Source organism: Heteronotia binoei, chromosome 1 (assembly GCF_032191835.1).
Source record: "Heteronotia binoei isolate CCM8104 ecotype False Entrance Well chromosome 1, APGP_CSIRO_Hbin_v1, whole genome shotgun sequence".
NCBI classification, from domain to species: Eukaryota; Metazoa; Chordata; class Lepidosauria; order Squamata; family Gekkonidae; genus Heteronotia; species Heteronotia binoei.
Window position 1 is genome coordinate 20,832,759 of NC_083223.1, and position 13,463 is coordinate 20,846,221.

General features: G+C 45.9%; 1 protein-coding gene across 1 annotated transcript in view; it reads left to right on the forward strand.

Moving 5' to 3' along the window:
* Positions 1-3,471: 3,471 nt before the first annotated feature.
* SETDB2 (SET domain bifurcated histone lysine methyltransferase 2) overlaps positions 3,472-13,463 on the forward strand; it is a 47,865-nt gene continuing 37,873 nt past the window's right edge. The window contains exon 1 of the mRNA XM_060259434.1: positions 3,472-3,529. Within this exon, the coding sequence (XP_060115417.1) occupies positions 3,472-3,529 (58 nt within the window). The remainder of the gene's footprint in view (positions 3,530-13,463) is intronic.

Genomic DNA, 13,463 nt, shown 5'->3' on the forward strand with positions numbered 1-13,463 from the left:
ACGAGAGAGAGATTCATTGCTCATTTTGAAGTAATATAAAGTTACACAAAGATACCAAAGTGTTCATTCTGAAGAGTTCAAAACCCAACAAATGCCAGGAACTGGCATTTATTATCCATATAAGCAAGACATGCCCTGCAAGTTCTATGTTCGACGCTTCCAGCAGATTTTTATAAACTCAGTTCTCAAGTCGTGTTAGTCCCAAGAGTCAAGGTGTTTTGAATGCCTAATAAGCTTGGCTCATTCATTTGGGCTGCCTGGCTGAAGTCTCTCTTTCCCGGGCACTGGAGAGTTCTGCCAGTGCGGCCTGCTGGAGTCCACCAGTAACCGGCCCCCTTGGCTGGAGGTTCCTTTTCATGTTCTCTCCAGGATTTCACCACGGTGGCCTTAATGGAATCGGGCAGGTTTATAAAGAAGAAGGAAGCCAGTTCTTCAGCTCCTCTAGTCCCGGACTATTTGGGGCTTTATAGGTCAGAAGGCCTGCCTTGGATAGCCCAGACAATCCTGATCTCATCAGATCTCTGAAGTTCGACAGCCCTGGTTAGAATTTGGATGGGAGACCTCTTTGGAATACCAAGGTCAGGATGCAGAAGAAGACAACGGCAGATCACCTCTGAATGTCTCTTTCCTTGACAACCCTACAGGGTCACCATAAGTTGGCCACAATTTGACAGCACTTTTCGCTACCACCACCGATTAGAAACAGCACCTTGAATTGTGACTGGAAACTATGTGGTAGTCAAGAAAAACTGCCTTAGCTTGGAGAAGTGATTTAGAGAGAGAAATGCCTTCTCCAAGCCAGCCGATGGGAGAATGGGGGCGTCAAGAGCCACACAATATTGTGAAAGAGCCACAGTTTGGCCACCCTTGGTTAAGACATTGCTTTGGCAAGCAGCCACCACCCAGCACAAGGGTCTTCACTGTGACAGTCACGTTGTGGTTGGCTCCATCTCCCGTGGCAGCCATTTTGTGGCTGGGCCCACCATGCTATGTCAGAATTCCAAAGGCCCCCAACAGGCTCAAAAAGGCTGGGGACCCCTGGGTTCAACTGTTGTTTATACATCCTTTTTTAAAAAAAAAAAAATTGCCACTTGTGGGGCATTTTATAATATTGCGTACTTGAGGCCTGACAGCAAATTAAAGGTTAAGGACCACTGAGGTACAGGATCGGGCAGTTCCACTTAAGATCCTAGAGAGCCATGGCTAGTTAGAATAGACAGTTCTATACTTCATGAGTCAATGGTATAACTAGCATAAAACAACCCCATGAGTTCATTCATGTGGGTGCATTCACTTCCCCAGTGGTAGATGCTTGGAGGACTAACTGAACAACAGAGGAAGAAGCCATGACTGACCAGCTTCTCATGCCACTGAACAGCTATCGATGGGGCCGATATGAGGGGTCACTTGTTTGATGCGAGAATTTAGTAGACAACTGGAAAGTTGGCTTTGGTCGTTGCGAGCTTCTGCAAAACACAGTAATTTGACTGTGCCGGCTCTGCCACTAGGCAAACTGGGCCAGTGGTCCCCAACCTTTTTGCCACCAGGGACCGGTTTTGTGGTGGTTAAGTGTGCAGACTCTCATCTGGGAGAACCAGGTTTGATTCCCAACTCTTCCACTTGCAGCTGCTGGAATGGCCTTGAGTCAGCCAGAGCTCTCGCAGAGTTGTGATTGAAAGGGCAGCTTCTGGGGAGTGTTCTCTCAGCCCCACCCACCTCACAGGGTGTCTCTTGTGAGGGAGGAAGATAAAGGAGATTGTGAGCTGCTCTGAGACTCTGAAATTCGGTGTGAAGGGCAGGATATAAATTCAATGTATTATTATTACTACTACTACTACTACTACATTGTAATATATAATGAAATAATTATACAACTCACAGCCCGGTTGCTAACAGGCCATGGACCGGGGGTTGGGGACCCCTGAACTAGGCGGTTGCCTAGCACGCCGGCAGATTGGGTGCGTCAAATTGGGCTCTCTTCACGTGACTCGGTGAGGCAACTACCCAGTGGCTGCCTCCCCATTCTGTCTGAGCTTCTCAGGACTCTCCTGAGAGGTGCAGGCTGCGGGGGCTTTTTCTCTGCCTTTGCACCCCTAGGTTGCAAAAGCAGGAAGAGGATCTCCTCTCCCTGTACCTCCCCGGAGACTCCCCAGAGGTGTGAGGGGCGGGCGCTTTCTCCCTGCATTTACAGCCCTGGGGGTGCAAAATCAGGGAAAGATCTCTCCCCACCCCCTCATGGCTCTCTGGAGTTTCCTGAGAGGCAGGGGCTTTCTCCCTGCCTTTGCACCCCAAGCAGGGAGAGTTGAACATATGAAGCTTCCTTATACTGAATCATACCCTGAGTCCATCAAAGTCAGTATTGCCTTCTCAGACTGGCAGTGGCTCTCCAAGGTCTCAAGATGAGGTTTTTCACACCTATTTCCTTGGACCCTTTTTAGTTGGAGATGCCGGGGATTGAACCTGGGACCTTCTGCTTACCAAGCAGATGCTCTACCACTGAGCCACAGATCTCCCCCCTCCCTGCCTCTCCAGAGTTTCCTGAGAGGCTGCGGCTTTCTCTCTGCTTTTGCACCCCCAGGGGTGCAGAAGCAGGGAGAGGATCTCCCCCCCCCCTTCATTATATCCTATTGGCCCATTCTCTCCTAAGGGCCCATAGGATAGAATGGAGAGATCGTGGCACCTCTGTGGCGCGGCACCAGAGAAGGGGTTTAATGTTTAAATCTCCCTCTCATAGTGTCTTTTCGCAGAGGCTGCATGATCCCTCCATTCTATCCTATGCGGCCATAGGAAAGTATGGAGTCCATTCTATCCCATGGCCGCATAGGATAATACAATAACCTTTATTGGCACGATATCGAACGCAACAGGGAACCAACCCATCCATCAAATGGCGATTTGCAAATACATTAAGCACCTCCTAGAAGCTAGATATAAAAAATTTGCAACAGTTTCAGTTACCAATTGGTTACGAGTTAACAACAAGACGACAATTTTATATTTGTCGGGCTTTGCTGTTTGCTCACTCGCTATTTAGACAGAATGGAGGATCCTTGGTCTGCTGCTGCCGCTCCACTCTAGAGAAGGGGATTTAAACTTTAAACCCCTTCTCCCTGCATTTACAGCCCTGGGGGTGCAAAATCAGGGAAAGATCTCTCCGCCCCCCATGCCTCCAGGTATCTTTTAACACAGAGGGGTGGGGAAAGTAAGTTTTGCCTAGGGCACGAAATGCTCTAGAGCCGCCACTGGTAATGGGCCACCCCAGAGGACGCAGAAACTTGTTCAGCCTGTCTCTACACATCGCCTAGGCGATACATGGACTATTTAATTTGCGACCAGGAACTTGAATGCGAACGCCAGCTCGGCCTGGTTTATTTTGATAGCTCCGCTTCCGAGCCTCCTTCCTGGTCCGATGTTGAAATCTAAGCTGCCGGTGCCCTGGATCGTAAAGGGGCAGCAGCTTTAGAAACCGAAATGGTGACTCAGAAATCCACAGAAGTTGAGGCAACATCTCTGCGGGGGATTTTCAAAAGTAAATCAGGAGGGTAAAGAAATGGTTTGAAAGTTGCAAGCCAGGGCAAAACCATCATGATTTGGGGGGGGGGGGGGGGGGTTAAGACTAAGTGTAGCGCATGTATCTGGGACTTTGCTGCATATACGTGGAACTGGATATTTCTCACAACTGCAGAGAAATGCAAGACAGATGGCTTCTTTAAGGTCCTGATGGACTTCTCCATACTCACAAGCTCGTAGCCTGCGGGAAGTTATCGGAGAGCATATTCCACTCCCTTCAGGTCCGGAACTGCAGGTATTTGCTCGTTCCAGCAAATCACCACTTGCAGAATCCTGATATAAGTTGTTACAGAGTTCCCAGTACAGTTGCCAGCTTCCAGGTGGGGCCTGGAGATCTCCCGCTTTTACAACAGATCTCCAGCTGGCAGAGATCAGCTCCCCTGGAGGAAATGGCTGCTTTCAAGGACGGACTCTATGGCACTGTATCCTGCTGAGGCCCCTCCCCTCTCCAAACCCCGCCCTCTCCTGGCTCCACCCCCAAAGTCTCCAGGTATCTTCCAACACAGACCTGGCAACCCTAGTTCCCAGCCATTATTTCTAGCTGCAAGAAACTATATTCTAATACACATTCTAACACAGGGGTGTCAAACATGCAGCTCGGGGGCCAAATCAGGCCCCCGGAGGGCTCCCATTAGGACCCCAAGTAACTGGCTGTCATCTGCTTCCTTCTCCCCCTCTCTTGCTTCCTTCTGCATAACAGGTTGCTTTGCAAGGCTTGCTCAGTCACACAGGAGCTACAGAGCAAAACCTCTGTTTTCTCCATTGGCTGAAGCTCCTTTCCCTCCTGGTCCCCTGGGGAAGGAAAGAAAGAGCCAGAGCTTCTTTTGCCCAGTTCTCTGGATCCCATGGGAGAAATGCAAAGAAAGCACCTTTTAAGACCAAAGAGTGCTAAAGTTTTAAACATGTTTTAAGGTGTGTTTTTTTTTTAAATCTTCAATTGTTTTGTCTGTGTCCTCTATAAAGTTTATACAGCTCAGCCCAACATGGCTCGGCCCAACAAGGTCTCATTTATGTCAGATTCGGCCCTCATAACAAAATGAGTTTGACACCCCTGTTCTAACACGTAGCAGTTTGTCCCTGTTTTCATAGCTTTCTTTTTGAAATAACGGCTGCAGCACCAAACAGCCAAAGCAAATGACATTGAAAAGAGATTTTCTTTTTTTATTAGGAATGCTCTATTAAACCATAATCTCAAAAGATATGCCTCGGACACAAAATACTTGGCAAAATAGCCAATGCGTTACATAATGCCAGTAGTAAAGCTCAGAGTTGTTCAGAGTTTTTTTTTGGCTGATGGGTGGTTTTAATTTTTTTTTTTAATGTGGCTGTCAACGAAGTTTGCATAGTTCAAGATAAACCACCCTAAAGGGAACATGAGACAGACAGACAGACCACAAAATGCCTGGCAGCATACAACTTAGAAGCTTATTGCAGAAAACCACTAATAACCTTTTTTTGTTTCTTAACCATATTTGCCTAACTAGCCAAGACATACTTACTGAGCCCAGAGATGTAAGGGAGACCAATTCCCTAGCGAAGCGCTTTCAGAAAAAAGAAGAAAAGAACCCTGGCAACAGTTCCAAGGAAGACTCTATTTACCTTTCATTTACTGCTTCCCCCTCATGAAGACATAGGGCCAAGAGACTGGAGAATTCACCCTTAACTTGGAGAACTACAACTGTGGACGGTCGGGAAACAATGGCCCCTTGCGCGGGCCTGCAAGAAAAGGCTCGGTAAATTTCCACTCTTCTCCAGTGCTCAGGTCCCCGGCTTGGTTTGTCTCTGATCTGCCTGGGGCAGCTGTGTTTCTGGTCTGACCAGCTTTGTGAATGAGCAGCCGGCACCGTCCTCCCTCCCTCCCCCCCCCCCTGCACACCACCCAGCTCTCAAGGTTCAGTCCTGTCAGGTGAGTGCATGAGGCAGCCCATTCTTTATTTAAATATTGTGTTCTGTCAGCCATTTTCACCCAGAGATAAAAGTCAGACTCAGAATAAGCAAGAACGAAAAAAACAAAAGGCAGGAACCAAATATTACCCAAGGGTCTTTTCCCTTTATATTTTCTAGCATTGAAGGGCAGCTGCTCACTTCCCACCCTGTTCTGTTACTAGCTCTTTCATCTCACTTTCATCTCAGCCCCCTTCTAAGAGGATATCACGTTTCCTCACAAAACAATAATAAAAGTCATTCATCAGCATGTGAAAACCCTGGCTGGAATGGATCTTTTATACTAGCATCCAAGTGATTTTTTTACTAAATTTTATTACATTTCTCAAAATTAATTATGAACAGTAGCACACGGCACCAATAATATACCTTGTTGCCTTGAAGAACAAAGTTGGAATCCAGTAGCAGCTTTAAGACGAAGGGCTCTTTTTCTCGCAGGAGCATCTCTATATATTTGGCCACGCCCCCCGATGTAGCCAATCTTCCGAGAGCTTACAGGGCTCTTTTTTGTAAGCTCTTGAAGGATTGGCTACATCGGGGGGCGTGGCCTAATATACAGAGGAGCCCCTGCTAGAAAAAGAGCCACAACATTTTATTCAGGGTATAAGCTTTTGTGTGCAAGTACACTTTTTCAGATATGGTGCAACATAATTTCCTCAACCATTACATATAGGAAAGGGGGGGGGCACTCTCTTCCTATATGTAATGGTTCAGGAAATTCTGTTTCACTATCTGAAGAAGTGTGCTTACACACATAAGTTTATACCTTGAATAAGACTTCGTTGGCCTTAAAGGTGCCCCTGGACTCCAACTTTGTTCTGCTGCTTCAGACCAAAACGGCTGCCCGCCTGGATCTGTCTTCGTTGGCTAGAGCTTTTAAAATAGATATTACAGGAATGCAAGAATCGTATATTACATTCATTAAACAAAAGAGAAATTAAAATATTTTGCAAGGAAATAATATGCTATGAACAATCTGATGGGAGTCAAAAGGTGTTTACATCCCCCAGGAATGTCTAACATATATTGCAGACAGAGCGGGGGAGAGGACATATTGCTTTATTATGCAAGGGGGAGGGAGAAGGATAAATTGTTTTACCATATTGTTAAATTCCAGCCTTGTTTCATGGCAAATCTCTTTGCATTGTTCACTATGCCAGCCTCACCTTCCTCTTTGCAAAATGACGAAATGGTTAAAAATATGCCATGTTTAGCAAAGCCTCAAAAGTTAACAATTCCAGTCGGGTTAACTGTTAGTCTGTTACCACCAAAACAAATAATTTTTTTTTAAAAAGAATATCATTGGGACCGGTTTATTGAAGCAAGCTGCAACAGGCAAACCTGAGGTTTTGATATTGGAGCCTACATATTTGTCAACTACTGGGAAGCAGAGGCAGGAGCTGGGAAGGGCAGAATTCAAACACGCATCAGGAAGGGTCTCTGTATTGGGCAGGCATTATCCAAAACATAGAAGCCCAGGGCTTTTTTTTGTAGCAGGAACTCCTATGCATATTAGGCCACACACCCCTGATGTAGCCAACCCTCCAAGAGCTTACAGTAGGCCCTGTACTAAGAGCCCTGTAAGCTATAGAAGCTAATGTCCTCAAGGGTCCCTCAGTTCCAGTACACGAATTCCTTATGTCCACCTCTATTTCTTATTGCTTGTTACCAGGGCTTTTTTACTTCGGGAACGAAGCAGAACAGAGTTCAGAAACCTCTCTGTGAAAATAAAAAATATTTAAAAGCTCATGAGGGGCAGTTGTGTGTTTCTCTTTCATTTCCCTCTTGAAAGTTCTGGCACCTCTTTTTCCAGAAAAAAAAGCCCTGCGTGTTACCACGGTGTGTGTGGGGGACTGAGAAAGGCAGTCAAGAGCCACTCATCTGCCTCAGTAGCACTAGTCGTTTCCCTGCATTATAGCAGGAGGTCAAAAATCCTATTTGTATGATTGTATGCTCTCTTAAACATTTGTGATTTCCAACTATTAGCTAACCAATCCTTGTGGAAACTTTTAAAGAAATCCATGAGAAGCTCTGGCTAATAAAACGCCTGTATCAGATTCTCTCACCCTGAGCAAATCTCACTATCCAGACCGACAGTAGGTTGTGGAAACTATAACGGGGGCCTGATTCAGTTATTTACTTAATTTGTACCCTGCCTTTCACCGCAGTTAGGATCCACAGTGGTTTACATCTTCCTCCCATTTAATCCTCACAATACCCCTGTGAGGTAGGCTAGGTTGAGAGTGTGTGACCAGTCCAAGGTCATCCAGCCAGCTTCCATGGTAGGAGTGGAGATTTGAACCTCACTCTAACCACTATTTCATGCTGGTTCCTGTGAAATGGAGCAAACACTCTTCCCCAGGTTCAGGGTCAGGTTCCTTTTGCTTTAAAATCCAAGACAGGAAGCCCTAATTACTGACCCCCACCAGGAATACTTACATTTATCAACACTCTTTCATGATACAGCGCAAAAGCTGATTTCTATTCTGGAGTGCTTTCAAGCCTCACTGCTAAAGATTATTTTAAAGTGACATTTCAAAAAAAAAAAAGATTGGAACAAGAGAACAGAATGGTACACCTGGGGGAATATATGCTTGCCTATCTTTTAGGACCAATCAGGAATGTTCCTAACTCCAGTTCGTTGTTGTAGTGGTTTAGTGTGCGGACTCTTATCTGGGAGAACCGGGTTTGATTCCCCACTCCTCTACTTGCAGCTGCTGGAATGGCCTTGGGTCAGCCTCAGCTCTCACAGGAGTTGTCTTTGAAAGGGCAGATTCTGGGAGAGCTCTCAGCCCCACCTACCTCACATGGTGTCTGTTGTGGGGGAAGAAGATAAAGGAGATTGTATGCTGCTCTGAGATTCTGATTCAGAGAGAAGAGTGGGGTATAAATCTACAGTCTTCTTCTTTAGTCCCATAACTGCATCAACTATTCAACCGTCACTACAGATACTGTAAGTCTCCAAGCTAATGCTGCAGTCTCCGTGCGAATGGATTTTTATTTTGCAGGAAATAAAAAACTGTGGACTTACACGATCAAGACATGACTGGTTTGTTTTTACAGCTACCATGCAACGAGGCCATTGCTGGGATGTCTCCTTCTCTTCTGCTCTTTTTTAAAATACAACTGCTGGTACCTTGGGAACCACAAAACCTTCTCAGGCCTTTGAACCCAGAAATGTTATATCCAATATCACACCTTTATTGGCATAACAGAAAGAAGTATACAGAAACTTGTCAGCCAGACAACAAGCAATTCGATATATCGGTCCAAAGCATAAAGGCCAAAATAAGATTAAGAATCACAATGGAACCTGCTTAAAATAATTTCTGACAATTTCAGCCAAGAATCTGGCAACAGCTCTTGTGATATCAGCCATGTTATTATTTAGTAAGAAACGGCAACAGAAATGTTATAATTAGGGGAAGGGTCTTTTTTGTAGAAAAAGCCCAGCAGGAACTCATTTTCATATTAGGCCACACCCCTGACATCACCATTGTTTAGCATAGGGCTTTTTTGTAGAAAAAGCCCAACAGAAGCTCATTTTCATATTAGGCCACACCCCTGACATCATCATTGTTTAGCATAGGACTTTTTTGTAGAAAAAGGCCAACAGAAGCTCATTTGCATATTAGGCCACACCCTCTGGTGCCAAGCCAGCCGGAACAGCGTTCCTGCTAAAAAAAAACCCTGATTAGCGGCAAGTAAGATGCAGGTCAGGGAGTAGCATTCTCTTTTCTCCCCACTCCCCAAATCCCTAGATACTCCAAAACAAAATTGGTAATATATAGGATTTTCAATGAGGTTTAAGAAACCAACAGATTTCATTAGTATATATTAGCATGGATATTAGTATATTCATTGCCCAAACTTTCCAAGTCTGAGGCATAGACTTGTTGAAAGTAGCCTCTCTTTGACATCTTAGACCAGTGAAGGTACCCTCACAACCATGAAAGACCCACTCATTTCCCTTTAGGAGAGCTGGGGAAAAAAAGAGTGAATATTGCTTCCTGATGGGAGAGTTAATGAATATTGCTAAGTCGACACTGATCTCTAGCATCTTTCTCTCTCGTATCTGCATGATGAATCCCCAGCACTAGCAGTTCAGTCCTAGACCTGTGAACCTCAGTAGATATTCAAAATTCCCTCTGGGAGGACTTTTGACCCATTAATTCTAAAGTTAAGATAAAGAGCTTGCTGTAGTTCTGCTGGAAAGAGCTGTCAAGCTGCAGTCGACTTATGGCAACTCTGTAGAGCAGGGGTGTCAAACTCATGAGGGCTGGATCTGGCATAAATGAGACCTTGCCGGGCCATGTCAGCCTGGGCTTTGTGTTTACCTATTTAAGGTTAGGTAGCAGAAATATAAACTTTTTAAAGGACACAGACAAACATGAGAGGCTACTTTCAACAACAAAAAAACACCTTAAAATAAAACATGCTTAAAACATTAGCACTTGTTCGTCTTCAGTGTGCTTTCTTTGTATTTCTCCCATGGGATCCAGGGAACTGGGCAACGGAAGCTCTAGCTCAGGGGTAGCCAATGGTAGCTCTCCAGATTTTTTTTTACCTACAACTCCCATCAGCCCCAGCCACTGGCCATGCTGGCTGAGGCTGATAGGAGTTGTAGGCAAAAAAACATCTGCAGAGCTACCGTTGGCCACCCCTGCTCTAGCTGTTTCCCTCCCTCCTAAGGGAACCAGGAGGAGAAGGAGCCTCAACCAAGGAAAGAAATCAAGGTTTTGCTCTGTAGCTCCTGTGTGATTGAGCAAGCCTTGCAAAGCAAGCTGAAATGCAGAAGGGAGCAAAAGTGAAGGAGAAGGAAGCAGACAAGAGCCAGTTGCTTGGGGGCCTGATAGGAGCCTTCCAGGGGCCTGATTCGGTTGACACCCCTGTAGAGTTTCCTATTAGGACATATGGTTAATATAAGAGTTTTGCCCGGTCACAGAAGTGAGATACTGAGCGCAGTGAATAAATCTCCTAAGCAGGATATTGCAAAAGGCAAAAACTTACATTTATTCAAGTAGATTTAATTTCAGGTTGCAGTTAAAAGGAGAGAGAGAAGCCTAATCTAAAAAATACATCCCATACCACAAACAGCCAGCTTGCCCAGCGTCATGTGTATGTGAGTGAGTGAGGGCACTGTTTCTACGGGAGAGACCTGCAGACACATGTGTCTCTATGGAAGGCCATGTAGAGTGAGTGTGAGGACAAGGGGAGAAGGAGACAGAAGGCAACTTTAGGGCTGCCAAGCCCCCAGTCCGAGTGGGGGTTCCCCCGCCCGATGGTTTCCCAACCCGCCAGCCCACTTCCCCCAATATTGCGTTGATGTCACCCGGAAGTGACATCATCATGCCGGTGACATCATGCAGCAGCCACTCTAGGCATTTCCAGGAAAACTATGGTTTTTCCAGACGCTCTAGCCACTTGGGAGGGGAAACTCTACGGCTGCAAGGGACTTGGCAACCCTAGGCAACTTTCACATTAAGACACATTATGAGCACTTTGATGTAGCGCCCCGCAGTGCCCAGGTATGCTGAGTTGCTTACTCCAACACGTTCAAGGCAAGACACGTTCAGAGGTGGTTTGCCATTGCCTCCCTCCTCATCACAAACCTGGTATTCTTTGGTGGCCCCCCGCCCAAATGCTAACTAGGGCTGATGACGCCTTAGCTTCCAAGATTGGGCAAGCTAGAGACATCTAGGGCAGGGCAGAGAACTTGCTATTTCTCCCCACACACACAGACACCAAACGCAGACAGCCATGTAAACAACCCAACCATCCCCAGGCGAAAGAGATGCTGGTCTGGAAATCCATTTGAGGCCCCCCAACACAACTGAATAGATCACAAGCAGGGACAGGAAGATGGCATTGGTATGTTGATTTAGCTCTACTTCTCCTCCATTGGCACAGCATTACATGCCACCTCCCCAACAGGAAACACAATCTGGTGCTTTATTTCCAACTTAAAAACAAGACAAGCCTGCTCTGTCATAAAAAAAAAAATCATATGAATCCATCCGTAACATCCCCACCTTAGACTTAGTTGTGGAATGAGTTGTTTTACCCAGAGCCATCCAGCTCAAAACAAACCACAAGGTTACTCTGATCCAGGGGTGGCCAAACTGTGGCTCGGGAGCCACACATGGCTCTTTCACACATACTGTGCAGCTCTCGAAGCCCCCACTGCCCCGTCGGCCAACTTGGAGAAGACATTTTTCTCCTTAAATCACTTCTCCAAGTCAAGCAAGCCAGCCATGTGGAGAATGCATTTAAAGTTAAAGTTGTTTTCTCTCCACCTCCCCCCCTCCCCCCACCTATTTTCCCCCCTGCCTTTTTTCGTTCCTGTCTTGCAGCTGTTAAAACAGCTGGTGTTCATGTTCTGCTGCTCCCAGACATCTGACTTTATTCTATGTGGATCTTATGTCAAACAAGTTTGGCCACCCCTGATGTAATCTGTCAGGGACTGTGCTTCATGGGTAATAATGGTTCTGGGAGCCTCTCTGCATCTGTAAATGGGGGCTGCCTCTGGGAACCCCCAGGGCATCCTTCCTCCCTTCCCTAGGATACTATTGCTGGGGTGGGGTGGCGTGTGTGTGTGGGGGAGAATCAACCCTACACAGCGATCCTTGCCATTCCAAGGCTCATTGTATGCTGCATGCATTCAGCAAGTCACTAGACTCGTAAAGGCAGCTTCCAACCTGTCCCGTGGCACACACATGTGCCAGTGAACATATTCCCATAATTACTGATAGACAATTAGTTATTCAGGAAACATCTAGTACCTCACCTCAAAGAGAGCCTTCCTGCAGGGCCAGATCTTGGGGGGAGGGGGGGGTCCAGAGGGGGTTCTTGCCCCTGGCAGCGCCAAATTGGGTGTGGAGTCCATTCTATCTATGGGCCCAAAAGATAGAATGGGCCCATAAGGGGGCATCATTTTTTTAATTTTGCCCCCCCTCAAAAAACATGTAGATCCTTCCTGATGTTTAACCGAACACTCTATATCAGGGTGGCCAAACTATGGCTCAGGAGCCACACGTGGCTCTTTCATATATATTGTGCTGTTCTCGAAGCCTCCACCACCCCATTGGCTGGCTTGAAGAAGGCATTTGTCTCCTTAAATCACTTCTCCAAGCCAAGACAGCTGGCAGCATGGAGAATGCATTTAAAGTTAAAGTTGCTTTCTTCCCACCTCTCCCTCCCCTCCATCTATTTGCCTTCCTGCTTTCCTTCACTGCTGTCTTGCAGCTCTCAGATGTTCATGTCTTGTGGCTCAGACATCTGACATTTATCCTATGTGGCTCTTATGTTAAGCTCTATATACTTCCTCCTCCTCACCATCCCACCTTCTGCACCCACTACTGGCTACTTTCCCTCCTTACTGGGAAAGTAGATTAGATCCGATCATTTCAAATGGCAGATGCAAAAAACCATTGGCTCTTCTGGATCCTCACTTGTCATCGCATTGCAAAGTTGATTTCACAGAAGGATTCTGGGTTGAAGAAGCTTTTGGGATATGCCAGCTTTTGGGATATGTGATGTTACAAAAAGAGATTCAGAACACCTTATTATTCTGCTTGTAATATAAATGTCCAAAAAAGTCAAAAGAGGATTTTAAAATCTGACTGCAGCAGCTCCTAGGAACATACGTCATCTTTGATGTTGGAGACGATTCTGTACAAATTTAAGTAAAGCTGGTATAACCTGCTATATAAAACCAGAATCCTAGAGTTGGAAGGGACCTTCAGGGTCATCTAGTCCAATGCAGGAAACTCACAAACACCTCCCCTTAAATTCACAGGATCTTCATTGCTATCAAATGGTCATCTAGCCTCTGTTTAAAAACCTCCAAGGAAGGATATGCTAACATGATGCCATTAAAATGTATTAATATGGCTGTTGGATATTTTGACAGAAATGTGAGGCATAAATGTTTTAAGCTATCAGATGCT